Source organism: Emys orbicularis, chromosome 16, assembly GCF_028017835.1.
Source record: "Emys orbicularis isolate rEmyOrb1 chromosome 16, rEmyOrb1.hap1, whole genome shotgun sequence".
Taxonomy (NCBI): Eukaryota; Metazoa; Chordata; order Testudines; family Emydidae; genus Emys; species Emys orbicularis.
In genome coordinates this window covers 24712491-24737443 of record NC_088698.1, presented here as the reverse complement: position 1 = coordinate 24737443, position 24953 = coordinate 24712491, and the positions used below count along the sequence as shown (strand labels likewise).

At 46.7% G+C, this 24953-nt stretch overlaps 1 protein-coding gene across 1 annotated transcript in view; it reads right to left on the bottom strand.

Moving 5' to 3' along the window:
* Nucleotides 1–24953, bottom strand: part of NCOR2 (nuclear receptor corepressor 2) — a 290178-nt gene that overhangs the window by 240957 nt on the left and 24268 nt on the right. Inside the window, exons 2-3 of the mRNA XM_065417750.1 lie at nucleotides 23801–23928; nucleotides 6481–6661 (exon numbers count right to left, since the gene is read on the bottom strand). Of these exons, the coding sequence (XP_065273822.1) occupies nucleotides 6481–6661; nucleotides 23801–23928 (309 nt within the window). The remainder of the gene's footprint in view (nucleotides 1–6480; nucleotides 6662–23800; nucleotides 23929–24953) is intronic.

The following is a 24953-nucleotide window of genomic DNA, read 5'->3' as shown; positions in this document are numbered from 1 at the left end:
CTTTTGGATGACAAGTTAAACCAAAGTCCTGATTATGTGTAGTCATTAAAGACCATGGATAGCACTTTTTGCCATGCCAGGGTGCTAACCCCAGTGTCCTTGGCAAGTTCCGGCTCAGGTATTTACATTCTGCCTGACTACAGTTTGAATCGGACACAATATTCTTTTTTGACTTTCTCTCCCCCGTGTTTGTACAGTGCATGCTATTGACAAATGAGCCTATGCATTTGACCCACAATAATTGCGTTGTGGTGGTGGCTCAAACAATTCCTGTCCGTGCAAGTTAATGGATAGTTTCCACAACCACAGCAAGCCACACACACACACACACACACACACACACACACGCACGTATAGTCAGGTCAGCACATGCAAAAGCAGGTGAAGGATGAAATATGTAGCAGGCCAGAAGCAGCCAAAAGCACTACACCAACACACGTGTTTGTATTGCAATAAAAATTAATCCATCCAGGAGGAGGAAAAAAGAAGAAAGGAGAGAAGACAAGCTAGCCAGCAGTGTTTGCAGTACAAAAACACAAGCAATGCAAACATTTCAGCTTTTAAATATGTCTGGAATGAGACAGAAAGCCAACAAGCCATTCATCTTCCCAGAAATCATTTTGAATCATCTCATTCCTAATCCCAAACCCTTCTTCCACCATCAGCTCTCCCCCACCCAAGAGCGAATCATTTTTAGAATCAGATTTTTAACCACACGCAAACAGCCCAAGCAAAAGCCAGGCAGATGGATTAATATGTTGCATGCTGCAGAACCCTCCTACATCTGCTCAACTGCATGTCCTGATGCCACTTTCTAGATTAAACTGATGTGAATAGATGTAGCTTTCTTTTTAAGCCAGCGCAGAGGCCAGATATATGCTCTCTACTGGGTCTGCCCAACGATACTCCAAGTATAGACACCAAGAGCCAGCTTTGGAAACAGGAATTCTACTCCTCCTTGCCTGCAAAACCTTCAGGGCAGGATGCTGTAGGTAGCTGGCCTTTCATGGGTCCAGTAAAACCACACCCCAGCACAGTGCCGCCTAGTGCAACAGCGTGTGGTCGGATGGAAAAGCATCACTTGCTGAATCCCCAATACCCGCAGCAGCCTGGGGACTTCTTGCAGGTCTCCCATCCAACTAGTGTCCTGGTATGATCCCAATTAGCATGCAATATCTGACCCGATCACAATCAGACACACAATCCCTTCTGTCGACGGCTGCCATTACCTGTCCTGAACTAAAGGACGGCGTGCATAAGCCAGGAGGCACCACAGTGACCACAGCCTCATTAAAAGAATCCCTAGTTACTAAGATTGGATCTACGTGGTCTAAACAAAATCGGAGAGGGGAAGTCGAAAGCGAGCGGAGGCTCTGGGTACAAGTCACAAGCCCAGTGGCTACAGAAAGGCACTTCGGTGATCGTTCCTGTTGTCAGACTTGTTTTATTACTCAGCCATTTTGCACTGTTGTTCCAAAGTAATAAATCAGAAGAGGGCCTTGGGTTTTAATGCCGCTCTCTCCAAACGTGGCTTTCTGGGGCCATTCCCACAACCTGGACCCCTTACCAACAGGCGGATGGAGCAGAGGTGTCACCTCACTTTTCCTCATGAATTCAAAGGCAGGCCATGGGGCTCAGTGAGTTTCTGAATGCCCCGCTCCTCCTACGCATCCTGCCTGAATGCCGCAGCTTTCCGAGTTCAAAGAGCTGTGGCGTCCACACCCCCTTGGGCTGGATTACTCAATTAGGGATTATGCTTCTGCCAGTCACCTCCTAGCCAACTGGGGCCTCTGCCAAGGTCAACACAAGTTCCAGCCAGTTTCAATAGCAGCGGTGAGACCCAGCCCACTGGAAACTCTGAGAGGTTAATCCCAGAAACAGATGAACATTCCCATAACAAAGCCATGAAGAAAAAAACAGAACAGAAAACACAGCTGGTAGTTTACCAGCTAACCGTTCCGACTAGCTACATTAGCAAGTTCAGGGCAGGTTGCAGACCTGCCCTGCATACAAGCCCTAACCACGCTCCTGACATCTCACCTGAATCTCTAGCTGGGCCATAGCGTGGGCGAGCAGTTAGTGGGTGAGAGGTCACTGGAGTTTGAGATTTATGGACAGCTGAGCCTGTAGGGGTCACTAACCTTGAATTTCAGTTACTTCTAAACCCACGGCCGCCTCTCACAGAGGAAGGGAAAGATTTATTTGAGGAAGTCTAGCTCGGAGTGGCACTGCCAAGACACCGCACAATGGAAGAGAAATGAATAGGAAAACACAGGAAACAGGACTATTGAATGCCTTAGAAGAGGGCTTTAATCCCTTGCAGGGCTGCATTCAAAGCATTAGTTAATGGGCTACTGCCTTTTCCATTGTAAACCCTGTTTTCCAGGAATTTATTGTGACCTGGTCTCGGGAACGTGCAGTCAGGGTGAAACTTGGCAAGTTAATTGTTCGCCTGAATGTGTCATTACAAGTTTATTTTAAAAGGGTTAGTTTGGTCATTTTAAATATTTTTTTTAAATTTACATCAAATCATAACCCCTTTAGTTCTGAACACTTTGGTTCTGTCAAACCTATGTCTTAGCCTGGGTGCCACCACCTTTTCATAATGCCCCCTCCCCATGAATATTCTAGGAGTTATTGGTCTGAAACAAAAACGTTTTACGTACAAAGACAAGCAATAAAAGAACTAGCCAACAATGGAAGTCACAATTCCAAGGGAGCATCTGAGTAATAATAATAAAATAATAATAATACCACCACCACCCAGCTCTTCTGTAATGTTTTTTCTTCACTAGATCCCAAAGGAGGCCAGTATGATCTCCAGTTTACAGAGATTCAGCCTCGCTGCCTATGTATGTATAATCTATATATGTACATGAAAATCTCCTCCTCCGCTAGGATCAATGCAGAGACTCAAGGCGTGCTGTCTTTCGTCTGCATGGCTGGTGAATACACAGCAACGGAGACATCCGTTCATCTGCACATGAAACACGTGGGGGAGGAGGGAGCAAAGGTAGCAAAGATAAACTTGTAAGAACCAAGGGGTATGATGAATAAGTGTGAACACTAAGGTGGTGCTAAAAAAAGCAGTGTGACAGCAAAGGCCAAGTGTCTGCAAGGACAGTGCTAAGCGGGGATTAGCAACAAGGACCCGAGGACACACATACAATGCGCCATTTCACAAAGTCAAAGGTGCTACGTGGGAAAGCTGACAGCATCCACAGAAGGGATCTTCACAGTCACTCATGAAGAAGTCACTGGCAGCAAAAGGAGAGAATCCCAGGCCAGCATGTAGAAGAGGTACTCCCTTCAGCCACACACCCAGGCAGAGGGTGGTCATACTAGTGAAGATTTACTTCAGATCAGATGTGAGTGTAACTCTGCCAGGAGTGGAGAAATATTGCTGAAGATTTAATTAGAAGAGCGAGCTGGGGTGCCTATATAAGAATGGATTAGAATAACTCCATGAAGGCTAGTAGTTATTTTAGATCTACACTGACACCAGTGAGTGCCAAAGGTGGCCTTTCTTGGTTTAGGGTAGAAGACAGCCTTGTTCTATTATGTGGGCAAATGGCCTAGATAAACCCAGAGGTCCTTCCAACCTGGTCTGTAAGGCACTGAAAAGGCATACGATGCATCTTCTGGGATGAAGGGTTCTAGCACCACACCTGTGCTAGGCTTTCAAGAGATGTTGGAAGCCCTCACCTCCCCTCCACTTCAGTGGGAGCTGAGGACTATCAGCAATCCATAGTACGGGGCTAAGAGAGATCACTTAATTTCATTTCCTGGGTGCTGGAACAAAGAGAAATTTCAAATGATGATTTCAGGCTCCACTAAGATTCCCACCAGTTTGAAATAGCAGATCCTGTTCTCAATACAGACTCTGAAATTTCAAATCCCTCCAGTAGGAGCATATTTCTCCTGAATTGTATCTCACTGATCTATTTTTTTTAACAAACACTTGACACTCCCAGAAAATGACCATAAGACGCATCACAGACCAAGAAACAACTGCTCTCTCTCTATACTCATTAGCTAAGGCTTCCAAGTGGCTTAGCTAATACATTTCTCTCTGGAAAATATCATAAGAACAGCCAAACTGGTCAGACCAAAGGTCCATCTAGCCCAGTACCCTGTCTTCCGACAGAGGCCAATGCCAGGTGCACCAGAGGAAATTAACAGAACAGGGAATCCTCAAGTGATCCATCCCATATCACCCATTCCCAGCTTCTGGCAAACAGAGGCTAGGGACACCATCCCTGTCCATCCTGGCTAATAGCCATTGACGGACCTATTCTCCATGAACTTATCTAGTTATTTTTTGAACCCTGTTATAGTCTTGGCCTTCAAAAGTGTTGACTGAAATAATGTGTAGATAGAGAAGCTTGTGACAGTTTCTCCACAAGAGCTTTTTGCTTTAAACCACATAACCGAAGGGTTTGTTTTCCACCCCATCACAAGATATCTAATCCAGCAGTCAGCTGAACATGTGGTTCCATCCCAATGGTGTTGAAAGAAAAACTCCGGGGTGGTCACAGTACCTCCTCATTGATGATGCTTTCTGGAACAGTAGTGGCTGTGGAATACAAGGGGCTAGGGTGCCCAGGAAGGGTTATTTCAAAGGAAAATACTATCAAGGCTGTAGGGGAGAGATCTGATTCACCTGGGGAAGGTGTCCTAGTCCCACATAGTACTGGCCATTAAGTGCAGACTGCTCTACCCCTTTCCAATGGAGTCTCACTAATTATACACGAGGTGGGCATTCACCCACGAAAGCTTATGCTCCAATACGTCTGTTAGTCTATAAGGTGCCACAGGACTCTGTCGCTTTTCACTAATTATACAGGGATCTGAGCCATCAGAGCACCGGTTGTATCAGCTTCATTCCAGAGCTTCTCCCCCACCACCAGGGAGGTCCACCATAATAGTCCTCTGGGATCCCTGAGCATCCTCATTCTCTCCAGCTTTGCACCCTTCTAGTTGAAACTACACGTCTTTCCCGCTCAGGACAGCTTGATGAGATTCCCCTGGAAGCCGAACAATGCCATTCTCTTTCTTAGGTGGCATCTCCATTACTGGAGGTTTGCAACCATGGTCGCCCATGCCTCTAGATCAGGAGAAATCGCCATGTTCTGGCACTCCCAAGCGGGAAAGCAATTAGCGTGAAACGCACACACGTTACCCCTAGATTTGGATACTTAACCCATTCATTTTCAATGCAACTTGGGTCCAGTTTTATTAATCAACGGGCTCAGAGTCCAAAGAACTCACATCGACCGCCCAGAATTAGATGCACCATAAAAATGAGCTATGGCTCTATCAGGCTAATGCCATCTGCCTGCCGACGCTGAGAGACATGAATCTGGACAGAATTTCAGACTGAGGGAAAAGTCAAATGCTGTTTATCCAAACGCAGCATCAAAACTGATCCAAATAAGCAGGAGTTCACTTAAGCTGGGGATTTTTAAATCACAGTTATTACATGGGGAGGCAGTGCCGTTTCAGATAAATGAGTTATTTTGTTAAATGAGGGAGGCTTCATTGTGTATTATAATAAAGGGCTGCTCTACCCGCCGTTCAGTGTGTGTAACTTATTCTCCTTCATCGAGATGACTCAGAAATGTTCACAGCAAGGGAAGTACAACTGTAATGAGGGGAACAGAGCCGCCAGCCAACCACAGAACACTTCACACACAGCTAGCAAATAGACAGACAGGATGAAAGAAAAAGATCAAGTAAAATTACATCAGAGGGCCCAACATCCAGAGGAGCAGGGCTTCCCAACGCCATGCGGGGTCAAGGGCAGCGTCAAGCTGCTCTAGTGACTGGAATGTCTAACAGCCTAGTAAACGCATGCATATTATACTAGTTACAATGAAAACCTACACCCCTTAGAACAGGGCATCCAGCCCTGACAACATCTAGCAGAATGCTAGAGTCATCAAGGGCTGTAAGAAATACCTGTATTGCATCAAATGGTGCATGGAGCCTTCAAGGAACTACAGAATTACAGGCCCCATAGGTAAGGCTAAGATTATGTCACAGAGGTCACGGATTTTGTGATTTCCAGAGACCTCTGAGACATTTTCTGCTTCAGCCCAGGGTGGCGGGGCTGGAGCTGTCAGCTGGTGGGGGCCCCCGCAGTTTCCAGCCACTGCGGGCGCCCAACGTTCCCAGCTGCCGCAGGTGTTGGAGCCCCCCGCAGCAGGGCTCAGGCTCTCATCTCCCCGTCAGCCCCTTCTGTCACAGTTATTTTTAGTAAAAACGAGGGACAGGTCACAGGCTTCGGTGAATTTTTGTTTATTGCCCGTGACCTGTCCCTGACTTTTACTAAAAGTAACTGTGATAAAGCCTTAATCTTACCCATAGGCAACCTGTAGGAGCCAGACAGTAAAGCAAATGCAATTCCCACGGGCGCCATATAACACATGGTCTGCACCTGCTTAGCGTCCTAAGGCTATGTGGGGCTCTTTTCCTTACCTTTGAGAGATCTTCCGTCCCTCCCTGCTGATTTTGGTTGAGTAGAGGCGAGTGCCGCATCAGCGAGTCTTGCAGCAGGTCTAGCCGCGGTCGTTTTGTTTCAATGAACTCTATTTCTGACTGTTTGCTCATGTCAGAGAGATAGGAGTGGGGCTCGGCTCTCAGGTGTAACTCCTGCGACCTGGGGAGAAAGCGAGAGGCAGTTTTAGAGTCACAAGCAGCCATTCTAGCAGGCACGGGGCTCCCGCATTTCCACATTGAGAATTCCTAAAGGGTTATAACCCGACACTGGAGGATAAAGTGTTCGACTTGATTTACACTTCCCAGGCAGCTAAAAACCGGTGCTCTTCGGTTTTGTGCCTCACAACACCGCCCCCCCCGCGGTAGGCTATCCAGGGAAAAGATGGACTGGTGGGAACGGCACCAAATGGGGATTCAGAAGATCTGGATTCATTTCTCAACTCTGCCAATGACTTCTTGTCTAGTCCTAGGCAAATCACTAGATTTCTCTGTCCCTCAGTGATTTATCTGTAGGGCCCTTTGTTTTTAGTTTTTATTTTATTTAATTTTTCCCAGGAATTTATCAATGTTTATTACTACAATAACAAAAACAGGTAAAAATCGGTGGGAAAAAACTTAATTTTGCTGGGTAAATATCGAGGTTTATTTTGGTGGACGGAAGGATAGGGGGAAAAGTATTCAGTAGATCAGCGTTTCTCAAATTCTGGATCGGGACCCCAAAGTGGTTCGTGACCAGTGTTCCCTCTAATTTTTTACACCCATGTGCGGAATGAATTTTGTTATGTGCGCCAATATGGAGGTGATATGTGACCTTCATATTGGTGCACATAACAAAATTCATGTGGTGGGGGTGGGGCAGAGGGGTTCAGAGTGTTGGAGGATGAGGGCTCTGGCTGGGGGTATAGGCTCTGGGTGGGGCTGGGGATGAAGAGTTTGGGGTACAGGAGGGGGCTCAGGGCTGTGGCAGAGGGTTGGGGTGCGAGGGGGTGCGGGCTCTGGGGTGGGGCTGAGGGGTTTGTGGGAAAGGAGGGGGCTCAGGGCTGGGGCAGAGAGTTAGGGTGGGGCCAGGGATGAGGGGTTGAGGGTACAGGCTGCCCTGGGGCTGCGGTGGGGAGAAAGGACTCCCCCCAGTCCTCTCTCACCGCAGCAGCTCGGGGTTGGGGGAGAGGCGCCTCTCCCCAGCCATGGCAACTCCGGCACGGCTGGGCAGAGGGAGGGGCTCCTCTTCCCCGGCCGGGGCAAGTCCGCACTTTGGCAGGCGGGAAGGGGCTCCTCTCCCTGGCAGCTCCGGCAGGCCTGGGCCGGGCTGGGCTGAGGGTGGAGCTCCTCTCCCCCAGCCGTGGTAAGACCGGGGCAGATCTATGCTGGGGCTGGCGGGGAGGGGTGCCTCTCCCCTGCGCGGGGTTTAATAGCCAGCTGCACAGCCATGCAGCTTAGAGGGAACTTAGGTCGTGACCCCTTTTTAATGGGGTCGCCAGGCCTGGCGTTAGACTTGTTGGGGCCCAGGGCCGAAGCTGAAGCCTGAGCCCAACCGCCCAGGCTGGCGGGTCTCAGGTTACAGCCCCCTCGCCTGTGGCTGAAGCCCTGTGGCTTCGGCTTTGGCCCCCGTGCCCGGGGCAGTAGGGCTCAGGCTTTGACTTTGGCCACCCTGTCTGGGGCTGCAGGACTTGCGGGGGCTCAGGCTTCAGTCCCCCCTCCTGGGGTCGTGTAGTAATTTTTGTTGTCAGAAGGGGGTCGCAGTGCATTGAAGTTTGAGAACCCTGCAGTAGATTAATGCTTCGATGAATGGAATTCAATGTGGTTTGCCGCAGAACTAAAACAGCCACCTCTGAGTTTAAGAAAACAATACATCTCTAATCCCCAAATAAAACTTTTCATTTGAATAAACAGTTTACTGTTGTAGACATAGAACTATTAGCCTAGAAATATTTACATTTAATAATTGGGCCCCACCATTTGTAGCACATACATTCAACTTAATCCTTTTCTCCTGTTTTTGTTTTAAACTTTTGAATAATTCCTTGTGTTCTGAACCGTAATCGGAGCTGCTGGAAGCGGCGCGGGCCGAGGGACGTACTGGCCGCTGCTTCCAGCAGCTCCCATTGGCCTGGAGCAGCGAACCGCAGCCAGTGGGAGCCGTGATCGGCCGGACCTGCAGATGCGGCAGGTAAACAAACCGGCCCGGCCCGCCAGGGGCTTTCCCTACACAAGCGGCGTCCCAAGTTTGGGAAACACTGTTCTAGACTAATACATATAGCTTTACTTCAACAGGCAGCTTTGCATATACACACAGACTAATGTATTATCGTAATACATATATCTCATGCAATGTAATGTGTTTTCCTAATAAAACAAGTTATTTGATGGATACAAAAGCAGGGGGGAAAATCGGGGGGGAAAACCTCACCAGGCTTTGGGTCAGGCCCAAAGCAATTAAAGAGAGGAGGGATCCTCCTGAAAACAAATCACATTCAGTCCATTTGACGTGAAAGTTTTCTGTAAATGCACCAACGGGTTTCCATATCAAATGCATTTAGTTTATGAGTTAAAGAAGCCCCCAATCCCTCAACTGTTGGGCTTGCAAACTCAGCATGCGTTCCAAGAAGCAAGCCAGGATCTTGCATATCACCACCAGTAACAAAGGTTCTGCAGGCCAAACTACACTGCCAGTGACAACCCCCATTGTCTGCCATGGGCTTGGCACAGGGGAAACTGCTGGAGTTCAGTAAACAATTCTGCTGATATACAGACAGGAATCAAATGTGGCTTGTTCACTCTCAGCTGAGGAGATAAGAGGATAAAGATCAGTTCCACACTTGCATTATTTTTGCCACTTAAGCCTCCAAGTATAGCAGAGAGGAAATTTGCCATATACGTAGCTACTTTTCAAAGTAAGACTCTGAAATACCGATCATTTCACTTGAATGATACGGCGCTTTTCTAGCCAGCCTTGAAACACCCTGTGGCACCTCTCAAGTTTCCTGTTGTTCTGCCCAGTCCCCGGGGCAAATTCTGTCTACCCACAGCTGCAGTTCAACATTTCATGTTCTGCTCTAATACTAAATAACAAACAGCAACTGCTGAGCAGGGAGGTTGTTAAAATATTTCAACACCCAGACTCTGGTGCACAAAGGTAATTAAAATCAGTTTCCTGTTTTCTTAAAGCATATATTACCACGGAGCTGCTAATTGCCAAGGGACTGGTCTGAAGCTTTAGGACTTGCAAAAAAACCCACAAACCTAGATTCAAGCGTATTCATTACATTGAGACATTTTTCAAGATAAAATAATACAATTTTAAGATCACAGTTCATGACTCAGGCCTATACTATGCCAAGCAACTATTACATTATAGGCTGCTTATTTTCTTTCCATTGCCACATCCACTGGAACTTCTGTTGACTTTCATCCTGAGGAATTTCAAACTGCTCCTGAGATTACTTTACTCAATACAATTCCTTCAGCCTCTCTTGTTTGGAAATAAAATGCTATTGCTACAAGTCTTCACACCTTTCATTCTCCACATTCACGCCTGTAACGAGATCTTTACAATGGACTTTTATGCAGCAACGGCACTGCCACTGTGTATATATATCTCCTCAATAAATGTTTCACTCTATATGCATCCGAAGAAGTGGGCTGTAGCCCACGAAAGCTTATGCTCTAATAAATTTGTTAGTCTCGAAGGTGCCACAAGTACTCCTCTTCTTACTGGCATTAGAGTAAAAATAACTCGCGCTAGAAAAAAGTTTAGTTACATTCTGTTTCAGTTAGTGTTGCATTTTCTCCAAAATAGTACCCACCTGGCCATTTCATTCCAGAAATTTCTAGTTCGCTAAAGGAAAAGAGTGTTTCTAATGTCATGTTCAATTGCACAACCAGTAACTAAACACCAATGGGCTAATCTTTGGCAACCAACACTTGGAATTAGTAAAGTATAAACTGTTAGGATTTCATGCAAATAACTAAGCAACTCCCAATGCAATCAAATGCGTACTGAGAGTACTCATCAAATCGCAGGGTCAGGCATCGTTGCAGATGCCCTCCTACAAATAGACTTTTTGTTATGCTGTACTCATGGCTGCCTTTAAGTCTGTATCATTTATAAAAGTTGGGTTGTAACAGGTTTGCAATGTTTGCCTGAAATGGCTAGGAAACTGTTACGTGGATGTTGTTGCTTCATTGACTAAGGTGTCATTAGTTGAACATAAAGGAAGTTGAGCGTGTTTTCCTCTAGGGGGAGACACGATCTAGGGTGTGTGCTGAGCAGAAGGAACCCTGGGAGCAGCGAGGCCAGGAAAGACCTGAGCTGATCTTGACTTTATCTTCTCATTTGTTTTGTTAGCAAAGTCAAATCCCCAGGAGGGGGTGCGCTTGAACTTTTCAAACCGTAAAAATAAAATAAAAAATAAATAATGAATAAAGTTCTTGCATTAACTAAAACTGCCCTCAGTGTCTCTCAGAAGGACATAACTTTGTTCCTCAAATCAACGGAACCTTTTGGGTTCTCCTTCAAGTCTTTTATAACCACGTTCTCCAATGGGCTGCCAACCCTGGGGGAGGCAAAAAGCGGGATGAGGCCAAAACCTTTAACACTATTACATATTTTTCAGACGGTTATCACCATTCCTCTGGCAATAATGAAGTTCCTCGCTATTTAAATGGAAGTGTTATCTTTAAAGGACACTCTCAACGCCAGCAGACCAAAAAAAGGGACCCACGAGATGGGATTTTGATATGTGCACACAGCACATTCCCCCAATTCTGAGTTTGGTGCATGCCTGGTCTTTGTCGGAGACCCCAAGAGATATCCTAGTGCTCTGAGCATTTCCAAAGAGAATCCTGTGAATAGGAGAGATGTTGAAATTCATCTCAAACACACACACACACATATATATATATATATATATATATATATATATATATATATATCCTGGACTGGTTCTGTAAAGTTGCTAGAAGTGTCGTTTTAATTTAAAGTCAGTCTGTAGGCCTGACTTTGGTGAAAAAACATCCTTTTTAGAGATCTGGCAGGAAGTACTGCATGGAAGTGCCCAGAACACTGCTGGCAGCACATAGATTAATGAGGATCATATAAAAGATGTGTAATTTCCAAAACAGGTAATGCTTTGGACCCATTAACTTTAGCAGTTTTTCTTTGAAATATACATCAGAAAAATCATTTTACACAAGGGCTCCCAATCGATGAGACTTTCTTCAGAAGCGACCTAGAGTAATTGAAAATGGTGAGAGTCCCACACCGGTCGTGTCCCATTTCCCTCCCCTAACCATAATCTCCAAGCTCTACACTGGGGAAACTGAAGCAGGGTTGTAGGACACAGCATGAAATTCTGGCTCCACTGAAATCAATGGCAAACCTCCCATTGATTTCAATGAGGCCAGGATTTTATCCATACTGTTTACAATGTCAGCAGCAGCCAGTCTACGTGAGGGCTCCTCCCAATTTTGTTCACACTGGGGGAGCAGAACCAGTTTTAGCAACAATGGCACAAGTATACTGCATCTCTCAAATGCAGACAAGGCCCCAGACGCCAGCACAAGTCTCTAGAATGTTTTTTCGGGGCCGATCAACAGGCCCCCCTGGGTTGGAAACTGATTTGCATTAACTGGTGGCTTTTTTTTTTTTTGCTTGTTTCTCTCCAGCTGAGAAGATTTTGGTGGTTAGCAGACAAAGATTTTTCTGTTACAAAAGTGTTTAATTAGAATACAAGAATGACCATACTGTGTCAAATCGATGGTCCTTAATGGCCCAGTATCCGGTCTTCCAGCAATGGCCTGTGCCAGATGCTTCAGGGGGAATGAAGAGACCAGGCAATTATCGAGTGATCCATCCCCTGTCAGCCAGTCCCAGCTTCTGGAAGTCAGAAATTTAGGGACACCCAGAGCATGGGGTAGCGTCCCTGACCATCTTGGCTAGTAGCCATTGACAGACCTATCCCCCATGAACTTATCTAATTCTTTTTTGAACTCCGTTATACTGTTGGCTTTCACAACATCCCGTGGCAATAAGTTTCACAGGTTGACTGTGCATTGGGGGGGAAAAATACTTCCTTATATTAAACATTACATTTAAACATATTACTCACTAGACTCTATCAAATCCACCACTTGCAGACAGATGTCAAAATTCCTTTGAAAAATACTAGGTATTAAATGGAGTGGATTTATAACAAATGCCCAAATTTGTCAGAGTTCAACAACCCCTTATCTCTAAAGCTATCCAGAAAAGGAGGAGGAAATATCTGGGCCATGTTTTAAGAACAAAGCCCTGTCTGCCACGGCAGGTGTGCCACCCGGCAGCTGAAACAACAAGGAGTCAGGTGGCACCTTAAAAGACTAACAGATTTATTTGGGCATAAGTTTTTGTGGGTAAAAAACCACTTCTTCAGATGCATGGAGTGAAAATTACAGATGCAGGCATTATATAATGACACATGAAGAGAAGGGAGTTACCTCACAAGTGGAGAACCAGTGTTGACAGGGCCAATTCAATCAGGGTGGATGTGGTCCACTCCCAATAATAGATGAGGAGGTGTCAATTCCAGGAGAGGCAAAGCTGCTTTTGTAATGAGCCAGCCACTCCCAGTCCCTATTCAAGCCCAAATTAATGGTGTTAAATTTACAAATGAATTTTAGTTCTGCCGTTTCTCTTTGAAGTCTGTTTCTGAAGTTTTTTTGTTCAAGTGTAGCTACTTTTAAATCTGTTATAAAATGTCCAGGAAGATTGAAGTGTTCTCCTACTGGCTTTTGTATGTTACCATTCCTGATATCCGATTTGCGTCCATTTATTCTTTTACGTAGGGACTGTCCGGTTTGGCCAATGTACATGGCAGAGGGGCATTGCTGGCACATGATAGCATATATAACATTAGTAGACGTGCAGGTGAATGAGCCCGTGATGGTGTGGCTGATGTGGTTGGGTCCTCTGATGGTGTCACTAGAGTAGATATGGGGACAGAGTAGGCAACAAGGTTTGCTACAGGGATTGGTTCCTGGGTTAGTGTTTGTGTGTGTGGTGTGTAGTTGCTGGTGAAGGAACACACAAAAAGGGACTGAGTGAAAGAATCCCTCTGTCAGACACTACTCAGTGAAGGAGAGCTTACGGGACTTAACAGAGGACATGCCAAAAGCGGCCCAGGACAGACAGGGATGGAGCAGCCTTGTTTATGCCCTAAGTGGCGTCTGATGGCACGGGAAGGATTCAGATGATGAATTGTGCAAGTACAGAACAGTTAGCTCACCACTTGCTTGAACTTTGATTTTGCCAAATCTCCACAGCAGTTTGAGTGCCTCAGGCCAGGCTATCATATGTGGTTCTTCATAACGCCACCAGTGGGAAGTCCTACCAGAGGGCAGGTAGCTTTGTCTCAGCAGCCTGGCACAAACCTTTCAGCTTGCTTCTACCAAGTCAATCTCAGTTTAGATGAAAGTACTGAGTTTATTTAAAACTTGAATATTTAAAAGCTTCTGCTAAAGGAAAGAGCTCCACGCACACTGCCTGTTTTATTCATGCACAGAACCAGCATAAACTTTAACACTGTGCCACATGGGACAGCACAGGCTGACTCAATAGAAAGAGAACAAGTACTCGTGTGCGTCCTTGGATTGTCAGCTCTTCTTTCCCTAACACCTTAAAAATTTGGAGTGTGGGCGGATAATACTTAGTTCACATTTGTGCTAGAATCACCATTTATCCTGAAGATTGTAGGGTCTTCCCAATTTCACCAGGAGAATGACACACCTTGCAAGACTATTTTCCCCTCCCAGAAAAGAACTCTGGGTCAGCATATCATTGCAAGGAAACTGCTTCATGAAGTGACTTATACAAACATCACTGCGTCACAATGTAGTTCTGTGTCACAAAAGTGGCAATGCAAAAGAGTTTGCCCTGTGGGATGAAATTCATAATGATGAGAACCCTACATTTCTAGTTTTCATTCCAAAAGATGAACAGCTCAGTGTTGAGGAAAGCAAAATATCAACCAAGCAGAGTAGTGAAAGTTTCCTTGCATTACTCTAACCAAGCCACGCTGGTCCAGTCACGCAAAGCCCAGGACTTCTCCTCAGAACAATCTTCTCCCATCATGCCAAAGGAGACAGATGTATGTAAATTATGAAGTTGACACTACCATGTTCATTTCATCATGACCTGAGCTTCATTTGAATCCAGGCCTTGGGAGAACAAGGGCTAGTAGGTAAGATTCCTGTGCCGGTTTTACAAAAAATAAAGCTATATTGAAAACCTCTCCCTTCGAAGGACCTGATCCGCTGAGGTGCTGAGCACCTTAACTCAACCTAGCTTCAATGGCAATTGAAGAAGCTTGTTGGAGCTGATCTTAACATAGGGAACCAATATCCAGATGTTACCAGCTGTGGCTTTCATCCATTATTTTCCCACATTGATTTTAGCAAAAATCACACCAAGAACATAATTTTAATGTTGTGAAAAAACACATGACGGGCTATGGATGGAGCGGATCGAAGCCAGCATTACAGCCTTTAGCTGAAAGCGGGGGGGGGGGGGGGGTCACCTTTAAAATAGAACCTTAATTAAGCAGAGTAAATAAAAGCAGAGCTATCGCGCTGTTAATTCTGGAACATTTGGTGCCATTTGGCCCGAAACCGATTAAGATGGGAAAACTGCACATTATTTCCTTAGCCGCATATTGTGGCGACTTTCCACACATTTCCAACTCCCACGACTCCCTGGGCTCGTCAGTCAGGGGGATTAATCATACTCAATAAACATAGCAATTAGGCCGTCCCTCATTCTAGAACACACGTGGCTACTCCTGACTGCAGCAGAAACCTGGCAGCTGGTTAACAAACCCTAAACATCATTATCGTCAAAGGGAACATACTTCACATCAGTGCTGGGTGAACTCTCTAAAACCTGAATCGTTGCTCGGTGGAGAAACTCCAAAGACAGGGCATGGCTCACAAACTGGTGATATAATCTACCTCCCCTGAAAACAGCGACTCACTTTACCACAGATAAACATGTGTCCCGTACATTACGGCTACAATTTCTCCCAGTGAAACCATTATCTAGCCAAATTTTCTTGTATTAATAAGAAAATTTGACTAAAAACCGTTACACACACACACACACACACACACACACACACCACCTGCCACGCTACACTCAACCCAATTATTCTCATTTCTCCTGCAGATTAAAATTGAAAAAAAATAAATAAATAAACTCAGCCCTGTAATCTTGCCAGAACATTCCTTTGCAAGTATTCATGGTACGACTTGTACCAACAGTAGATCCTGAAATACTTTTCTTAGCTCCTGCGTTCCAGCTGGCACAGTCAACTGAACAAGCTAAGGGGAAGTCTTACGGCTCCTTCCAAGAAAAAGCCTGCAATCAATAAACTGTCAGGGAAAGCAGCATATCAGTGAGATGAAATGCAGAGGTGACTTCCCCAGAGCAATGCCGCCAACAGGGTTCAAGCCTTCCTTCCTTCAAGCCAGGATCACAAGAGAGCTGCCAGTTCCTAGCCATCCACAAAGTGCATGGACAGTTCCTCCTAGATCAAAACCCAGAGAAGTTCCCTTCCCTATGGGTATTGCCCTGCTTGTGCAAAGGGAAGTGTCAGCAGCTACTCCAAGCAGCAACTTCTGCAGGTCCAGGCTGCCACGCATTGGAAGCAGGGAAGGTCGAAAGGACAGCACAATGTCCCCCCATGGCAGCCAGTGGGAGCAGTGCCAGAAAGGTGACCGCTCCAGGATGTACTACGTGTTGTATAAATCTTTTCGCCAGTCCCTGTTGATGCAGCCGGGGAAATCCTGTGAGCGCCACCCCAATGCTGTGGAGATCCAAAGAGTGCACAATACCCCCCTGGAAACACATGCTCCGGGGCGCAGCAGTGCTGACCACTACCTGTCCCCAGGAACCCTTCCAAAAGGTTCATGTGAAAGTCAGCTCCAGTCCCATCACCAGGTCTATTTCCTGCCCTTTCTGAGTACCCATATCTACAAGCCCTTCTTCGTCACAACTGGTATCAAACTAACCTCTCTCAACAGGGTGCCCAGTGTCCACCTCACAAACAGCCCACCACCACCACAACCGGCACCAGCTGGCCATCCCAGGTGAAAAGCTAGGGCTCTGCTGGATTTGAACTGGTATCCTCACAATGAAATGCTCTATAGCGTATTGCCATTCCACTGAGCTCCTAAAGCCACTCCTCAGTAGCGAAGATAGACTAATCGACAGGGTAGAGAGAGACACTGCCTTGGCGCCAATCATAACAACCTTTTCAATAACATTCCCTGGCGGAAGATGCTACACAAGTCCAAGGGATCTCAATGGGTTTTACAAGCATTACAACACTCCTGTGGAGTAGGTCAGTGGTGTCACCACAGTGTACAAAGCACGGCGAGGCAAGGGGACTTGCCCAAGGTAACAACATCAGGTCTCCTGAATCCTAGGCCACACTTTCCCTCTATGTAAAATAAAGTTGCATCAACCCCTTTTCCAGTGGAGCAGCATCAATAGCACCTATCCGACTGCCCCAACTGGAGGTCCCAGAGAGGCCAGCGTTGGATGGGTTCAAAATACTGAATTTCTCCAGGCTGGAGGTGCTCCAGGTCAGGTGCTTGGCACGCTGGCCAGGCAGCGCAGGGAAGTCTGCCTGGGCTGCATCTGTTCTGTGAATAAACACAGGCCCTCAGTCTCCAGGGCCGTCAGTCTGGCACCTTCCACTTGTACCAGACTCGCTCGCACTTATTTTTTTTAAGGGCGTGGGGGGAAAAAGTGATTCTGACAGAGCGTCAGACGCAGCAGCCAACACCAGACAGGCTGTTTCCTTTCAGTATATTCTAAATGAAGGGGGGGGGGGGGTAACAGCCTAGAAATCCATAAACAAGTACCTCACACCTCCCGCTGCTGTGTGCCAGGCAGAGTATTACACCACCAAAGGCGGGATGAGACTCTTCCTTTCAGACAGAGCACACTTTTGTGCTTCCCATCCCCCCCGCCCCCAATTCACAGACATGATTTGTGTTTGTCATCCCTCAAAGCCCTGCGTGCTGAGAGCCAGCTGCCTCCGCTTGCAGCCAATCCATCGGAACAAAGCCAAAGTGCTTACAGATGCGCCTTGCTTGAACCTGCCACGGGGGACTCAGCTGCCCGGATTCCTGAGCTGCTCCTCTCCCTTCAGCACTGGGGTTTGCTTCTGTGCCAGGGAAACCAAAACTAGTCACTGTGACAGACACAGGCTACCATCCTGTCGATGACCTCTCGAGGTCCCTTCCAGTCCTAGAATCTATGACAAAAATCCTGCCTTGCTGCAGCCAGAAGGCAAGACAACAGGGACGTTTCTCTGCCTTTTTCCGATGGTACCTCGCCTAGTAATTCAAGTAGGTGAAAGAGAGGCTCTTTCTAATCAAAATGACTCCAAAGATTATTTTAATCTTGTTTTCATATACAGTAGAACCTCAGAGTTACGAACACCCCGGGAATGGAGGTCGTTCGTAACGCTGAACAAAACATTAGGGTTCTTCTTTCAAAAGCTTACAACTGATCATTGACTTAATAGAACTTTGAAACTTCACTATGCAGAAGAAAAATGCTGCTTTCTCTTTATTTTTTTGTAGTTTATGTTTAACACAGTACTGTACTGTATTGCCTTTTGGGGGGGGGACGGGGAGAGGTCTCTGGGGCTGCCTGATTGTGTACTTCTGGTTCCAAATGAGGTGTGTGGTTGACTGGTCAGTTCGTAACTCTGAGGTTCTACTGTATCGTTTTAGAGGTGGTGATTTCAAAGGTGTCATTGATTTCAGGGTTAATCTTTGTTTTTAAGTGTGTGTTTTTAAAATGTGTATCTTTTGGGGAGTTGTGTCTAGTTAAAATTTGAATGTATTTATTGTATTATGTGCAGCGGCCTATAGCTAAAATGCTGTTTTAATAAATATTCCAACCAGATTCCAGGAGCCAAGCAGTCTTGAGGCGGGCAAGTGGAGAGTACACTTCAGATGAGCACGCCAAACAACTTGGGGTCCAGCAGCAAGGTGCCCAAAGGGTTATGTCTACAGCTGTTTCACTGGGATACTGTTTTAGAGAAGAACTTCACACCAACAAGAGACGGGAGCCTGGTCCCATGGGCCTGATTTTTTAATGCATTTAGGCACCTAAGGATGCAAATAAGTGCCTAGTGGGATATTCACAAGTACCTAGAAACACAATTCCCATTGAAATCAATTGTTTGATAGATTTCAATGGCAATTAGTCACTTTTGGAGAGAGGGCGGGAAAAATAAATAAAAGGTGCTTTTGGAGGGGGGGAAATAAATAATAATTAAAAAAAAAAAATCACACTAGGCATGCTACATACCTTTGACAATCTGGCCCCACATCCACAAGCCCTGGGCTCAAGTCCCTCCTGAGCTTAATAGTGTCGGTGCGCTCACGGAGTGGAAGAAGGCAAGGACACGTGACATGGGTTTCAACAAGGCCACAGCTTTTTTAGTCAAATCACATCTAAGGCTGCCAATCAGGGGACAGCCCAGAGCTGTCACACCCCACTGGTGCTCCCAATCATCACACAGGTAGGGTGTCTGGGGGCCTCCACTCACCTGCCAGCATCCCTTCCCTTTCGGGGGTTGAGGCAAGAGAGGACCTCAACCCCCAGCCAGCAACACCATCAAGTCTCCCCAGGTAGTGCCCCAGCCCTGGTTTGCATTTCATAGAATCTCAGGGTTGGAAGGGACCTCAGGAGGTTCTAGTCCAACCCCCTGCTCAAAGCAGGACCAATCCCCAACTAAATCATCCCAGCCAGGGCTTTGTCAAGCCTGACCTTAAAAACCTCTAAGGAAGGAGATTCCACCACCCGCATTCCAGCGCTTCACCATTCTCCTAGTGAAAAAGTTTTTCCTAATATCCAACCTAAATCTCCACCACTGCAACTTGAGGCCATTACTCCTTGTTCTGTCATCTGGTACCACTGAGAACAGTCTAGATCCATCCTCTTTGGAACCCCCTTTCAGGTAGTTGAAAGCAGCTATCAAATCCCCCCTCATTCTTCTCTTCTGCAGACTAAATAATCCCAGTTCCCTCAGCCTCTCCTCATAAATCTTGTCCTCCAGCCCCCTAATCATTTTTGTTGTCCTCCGCTGGACTCTTTCCAATTTGTCCACATCCTTCTTGTAGTGTGGGGCCCAAAACTGGACACAGTACTCCAGATGAGGCCTCACCAATGTCGAACAGAGGGGAATGATCACGTCCCTCGATCTGCTGGCAATGCTCCTACTCCTAAAGGGTTAGACATGATGCCCCCATCTCATAAGGAGATGCCCTTGGGATACCCACTATATTACCTTTTTTGGATCTGCAGCCTAAATCAGCAAGTCCCCACACTGGGCACCTGCCGACCTAATGTAGGTCCACACTGTGCCCCCCAGGAGGGGGGAGAATCCCAGCCCTCCGGCTGCCCAAAACCCAACCTCTAGGTTTTGCTGCGAGGAAGGTGCAAAAGGCAAAACCCATTCTACTATTATGGAGGGAAATTCCTTCCCACTCCGAAAGCGGTGACGAGCACAGCCCGCAGCAACCTAGATAGGGAGGGAGTGTGCTTTGACTGCTGGAAACCAGCAAACAGAAAGTGGCTCTGAGCACATGCTTCTTATCATGGCTCCAAATCTAGTGCGAAATCCCACGAGACCTCAAGCCTACCCCAGAAGCCCTGTGGGAGCTGGAAAACTCACAGGATCCAGCCCATCCTGTCCTTTTGCCCTCTCCCATCGCAGGAGCCATCAAAACACAATGCTCCCTAGGCTCTCCTTTATTTGCCGCTTCATCTTAGCAAATGCAACGTTTGCATAAGGATAACTCCTTGGGCGCTCCTTGGGGAGAACTCCTGTTATCCATGAATTTGCAAACATCATTGCCAGTGGCGCCGAGATTTCTTCAGCTAATTCCTTCAGTACCCTGGGGTGAATAGCATCAGGCACCACTGATTTGAATTCATTCAAATTGGTCAGAAGAACCCCGACGTGTTCTTCGCTTATCCCAATCTGCACCCTTGTCTACAGTAACTTCACTAGTCGTCCCATCATGTTACTTTTTGTGAGAAGACTTCAGCAAAGTAGGCACTGAGCAGCTCCAACTTCCTATCATCCTCTGTTACCAGCTCACCTTCTCCATTGAGCAGAGGACCCATGCTGTCCTTCATCTTTTCTTTAATCAGTGCTTGAAGGGTTAAAAACATACTATTCTTGGTCAGATTGGCAAAGACTCCGGGGGGGGGGGGGGGGGGTTCACCTTCTTCTGCAGGATGAGGCCCGGGTCACTTGCAGGTTTAAACTAGTGTAAATGGTGGATTCTCTGTAACTTGAAGTCTTTAAATCATGATTTGAGGACTTCAGTAACTCAGCCAGAATACAGGAGGTCAGACTAGATGATCATGATGGTGGTCCCTTCTGACCTTAAAGTCTGTGAGTCCATGACCACACTACACAGGATATGCTCTATTGCAGGGGTTCTCAAACTGAGGGTCAGGACCCCTCAGGGGGTCGTGAGGTTATTACATGGGGGAGGGGGGTCATGAGCTGTCAACCTCCACCCCAAGCCCCGCTTTGCCTCCAGCATTTATAATGGCGTTAAAGTGTTTTTAATGTATAAGGGGGGGGGGGGTCACACTCAGAGACTTGTTATGTGAAAGGGGTCACCAGTAAAAAAGTTTGAGAGCCACTGCTCTATTGTATATATCACATAGCATATGAGAGGCAGATGTTTCTGAGCCCCTTTTGCATTTGGTGTTCTAAGAACTGCTCATGTAAAAAAGTCAGTCAGTCATATCAGCAGGCTGCTTTTGTATTCCCTCTGGTATTTTGTTATACAGGGAAACAAGAAATGAATGTAAAAAGAATACATTCAGGGACTTGAAACATAAATTCTTACTGGGCAAACGCCCAGGAAAGGGTAGGTCCGGTTCAGGATTTTGCCAAACCTCATCAGCACACTCATAATTGTAAAAACTAAAGTTAGGGGCTGTTTCTACCCAGGTCCCATTTACAGAGGAGGATTCAGATAAACGCTTCTGATTTGGCCCACTTCCAACTTTGTTTTCGGGTGTTACACTATGGAGAAGTTACCACTGAGAAATCAGAGCAAGTCAAAACAATGCGTCAGGCAGAGAGATGGATTATTAGTCATCAGAACTGACACTACCTCTTTGCACACGTGCCCGAGGCCTGCTCTCAGTCCACATCCCAAGTACATACATCACCATGCTGGAAGATGCAAAGGGCAATTTCAGAATCTGTGTTCTATTGCCAAATTCTCGCTTGTTTGGCTCGACTTCATCGGTCAGAACTGACGCTGCTGGGAAAACAGGGTATTTTGGCATTTCTGGCCAAAATCTGGAGCAATCCATCATAAGGTTCATGCACTTACCGTGGAACGAACCTGATGACCTAATGTATTGTGACAAAGCTCCTTCTCTATCCTGGTGGGTCCTGCACTTATTGGTGGATTTTCTTGCCTCAGAGATTCACCATGTGGGTTGGGGAACAGCCCAGAGACCTTCCCCTCTGGTAGAACCCACAGTCCAGGTCAGTTGGGAGGTTTGGGGGGAACCCGGTCCCGCCCTCTACTCCGGGTTCCAGCCCAGGGCCTTGTGGACTGCAGCTGTCTAGAGTGCCTCCTGGAACAGCTGCACGACAGCTACAACTCCCTAGGCTACTTCCCCATGGCCTTCTCCCAACACCTTCTTTAGTCTCACCATAGGACCTTCCTCCTGATGTCTGTTAACGCTTATACTCCTCAGTCCTCCAGCAGCACGTCCTCTCACTCCCAGCTCCTTTTTTACTTACTTACTTACTCACACACACACACACACACAAACTGGAGTGAGAGCCTTTTTATACCAGGTGTCCTGATTAGCCAGTCTGTCCTAATTGATTCTAGCAGCTTCTTCTTAATTGGCTCCAGGTGTCCTAATTAGCCTGCCTGCCTTAACTGGTTCCAGCAAATTCCTGCTTGTTCTGGAACTGCCCGTTACCTTACCCAGGGAAAAGGGATCTACTTAATCTGGGACTAATATATCTGCCTTCTATCACTCTTCTGTAGCCATCTGGCCTGACCCTGTCACAGTAACTTTCCCTATCTCTAACTATTATGATTTTGGAAAAGCAGAAATGTATTTCTGATCCAGCCATAACTGAGGGCTCAGTGATTCAGGACTGCACTAAGCCATACCCAGTAGCAAGACTCAAACACTGTTTTGCATAAGTCTACTGTTCTACGGTATGTATTTCACTTCCAGGCTACTTCTTCCAAGACCACTCGGTGTCAAATGCAGAAGAGAAACTGTAACATGGAGAGCGTGGTGTTTTGCAATGACACCGAGAGCGAGAGCGCTGGCCTTTGTAACTGGTTAGCTCCTGTGGTTAGTGCATCTACAAAACTGTTAGCCGCACTGTGTTTGCCTGAGCCGCACATGAAACACCTGGCCCACTCTTCCCGGGGTTATCGGCGAGCGTGATGGGAAGGCAATGGGACCTGGCAAGAATGAAGTGAGTGGCAGATGCAAGTGGAAAGGAAAAATTAAAAAATACAGGACGAGAGCAACAAAAGAAGAAGTGGAGGTGAACAATGGAAACCGACCATTCTTGTTCCTCTAACTCCTCCCTTTTGCCTTTTAGAGTTAAAACCAAAACCAAAAACACTGCATTCACTTCCCACTCAGAGAAACCCACAGAGCTGATCAAGCCAATGTACAGCTTCATGGAAGCGTTCTTGTTTAAAGTTACCCAGCGGACAGTAAAGGAGTTAAGAAAAAGGGACAAGTCATAAATCAGTAATTACACATTTGCACCAGCGCAACTGAACTCAGAGTCTGGCCCAGGGAACAGAGAGAGAGAGTACACACAGCTGGTTATTCTAGCGTTTTCTAGCTCAGGCTCTCAGATGTTTCCTCTGGCTTTAGCACCCACAGAGAACCAAAAAAAAGCACACACCCGCAGGCCCAGTGCCCTCCCACTTAGCAGTGGCATCCACTGGAAACGGGAAGGACAGCCCCAGACACACAAGGCCCTTTCTTCCAAACATTTGGCATGTAGGAATGAGTATGGGAATTGAATTATACTGGAAAAAATCAGAAGAGCTTTTGCATCATCAAGTATAATAAACCTCATTAAAACACATGGAGCTCGTAATAATAGGCTTAGGTCTTACAGAGCACTCATCACCTTCTAAGAGCTGTGCGAACAAGAAGAAATGAGGAATTCAGACACAGACACCCCAGGGGTGGGTAAAATGCCCGCCTCCTTACCTTTCATTCCCTGGCTGGAATTCAGACAGCAAGGAAGGCCTCCTCCGCTGCGGCTGCATAATAGATCCAGGTGGTAGGTGGGAAGTGTAATCCCTGGGATGATGCTGATACTCTAACAGACCCACATCCTGCAACAAACAACATAGAAAGAGAGCTGTTATGCGGATATCAGATATTCAGAAGACCATGATCACTTGCATTTACATCCCAGCAAAATTATGTGCGATATTCATTTAAGAACACCAGGTGCCAGATTGAATTCCCTGGGGAGCTCTGAGCTCTCTTTATCCACCATGTAAGGGGGAGCAGTGCAAGGGTCCCTGAGCTGCCTTACCAATGAACCTCAAACACATGTTGGGTTGAGATTAGGGTAACCAGATGTCCTGATTTTATAGGGACAGTCCTGATATTTGGGGCTTTTTCTTATATAGGTTCCTATTACCCTCCACCCCCATCCCGATTTTTCACACTTGCTGTCTGGTCACCCTAGTTGAGATGGTCTCCGTGGCCTATTCAGTAAGTCCTGAGCCCCTCTGCTTGGACTGCTCAAAAGGGCACCACAACTGCTAGGGTGGCTGCTTGTCGTGTAGCCACACGTCCACTCCAGTCAACGGACTCAGACCACAAACTCATTTAGCCTTGGGCACAAGTGATCCGGGCTGGGTTTGAGCCAATGACCTAGAGCTGAAAGGCCCTGTCATCTTTCACCATTTCCCCTGAGCTATTCCGTTCCCTCTCTCCTTCCCTCCACACAAAAGAAATATGGCTAGAAGCTGACGGTCACTGTGCTGAGGCAGGTCTTTGCTCTAGACCTACAGTCGTAGCCTCACTCACTCAGTCAGTCCACAATCGCGTCAATCACTTCACCGTGGCTTATGATGGAAGGGACTTGGACAGGTCTTTACAAGTGCAGCCCATTTACCAGGCATTTTACATCTTTCTGTTGCTATTCAAGGGGACATCTGATCGTCTGTGAAAGGATGCAGGCCTACTTCTGCAGGGCCAGCAGCAGAAGTGTTAAACAGCCATCCCCCCACAGTACAGCAACACAGTCACGTGGTTAGGCCAAAATTCTCAAGTGGGGGGTTTGGGAGGCAGCAAAGGGGCTTTATACAGTAAAACCTGGTGTGATGAAAAATGTTTGTAATGGAAG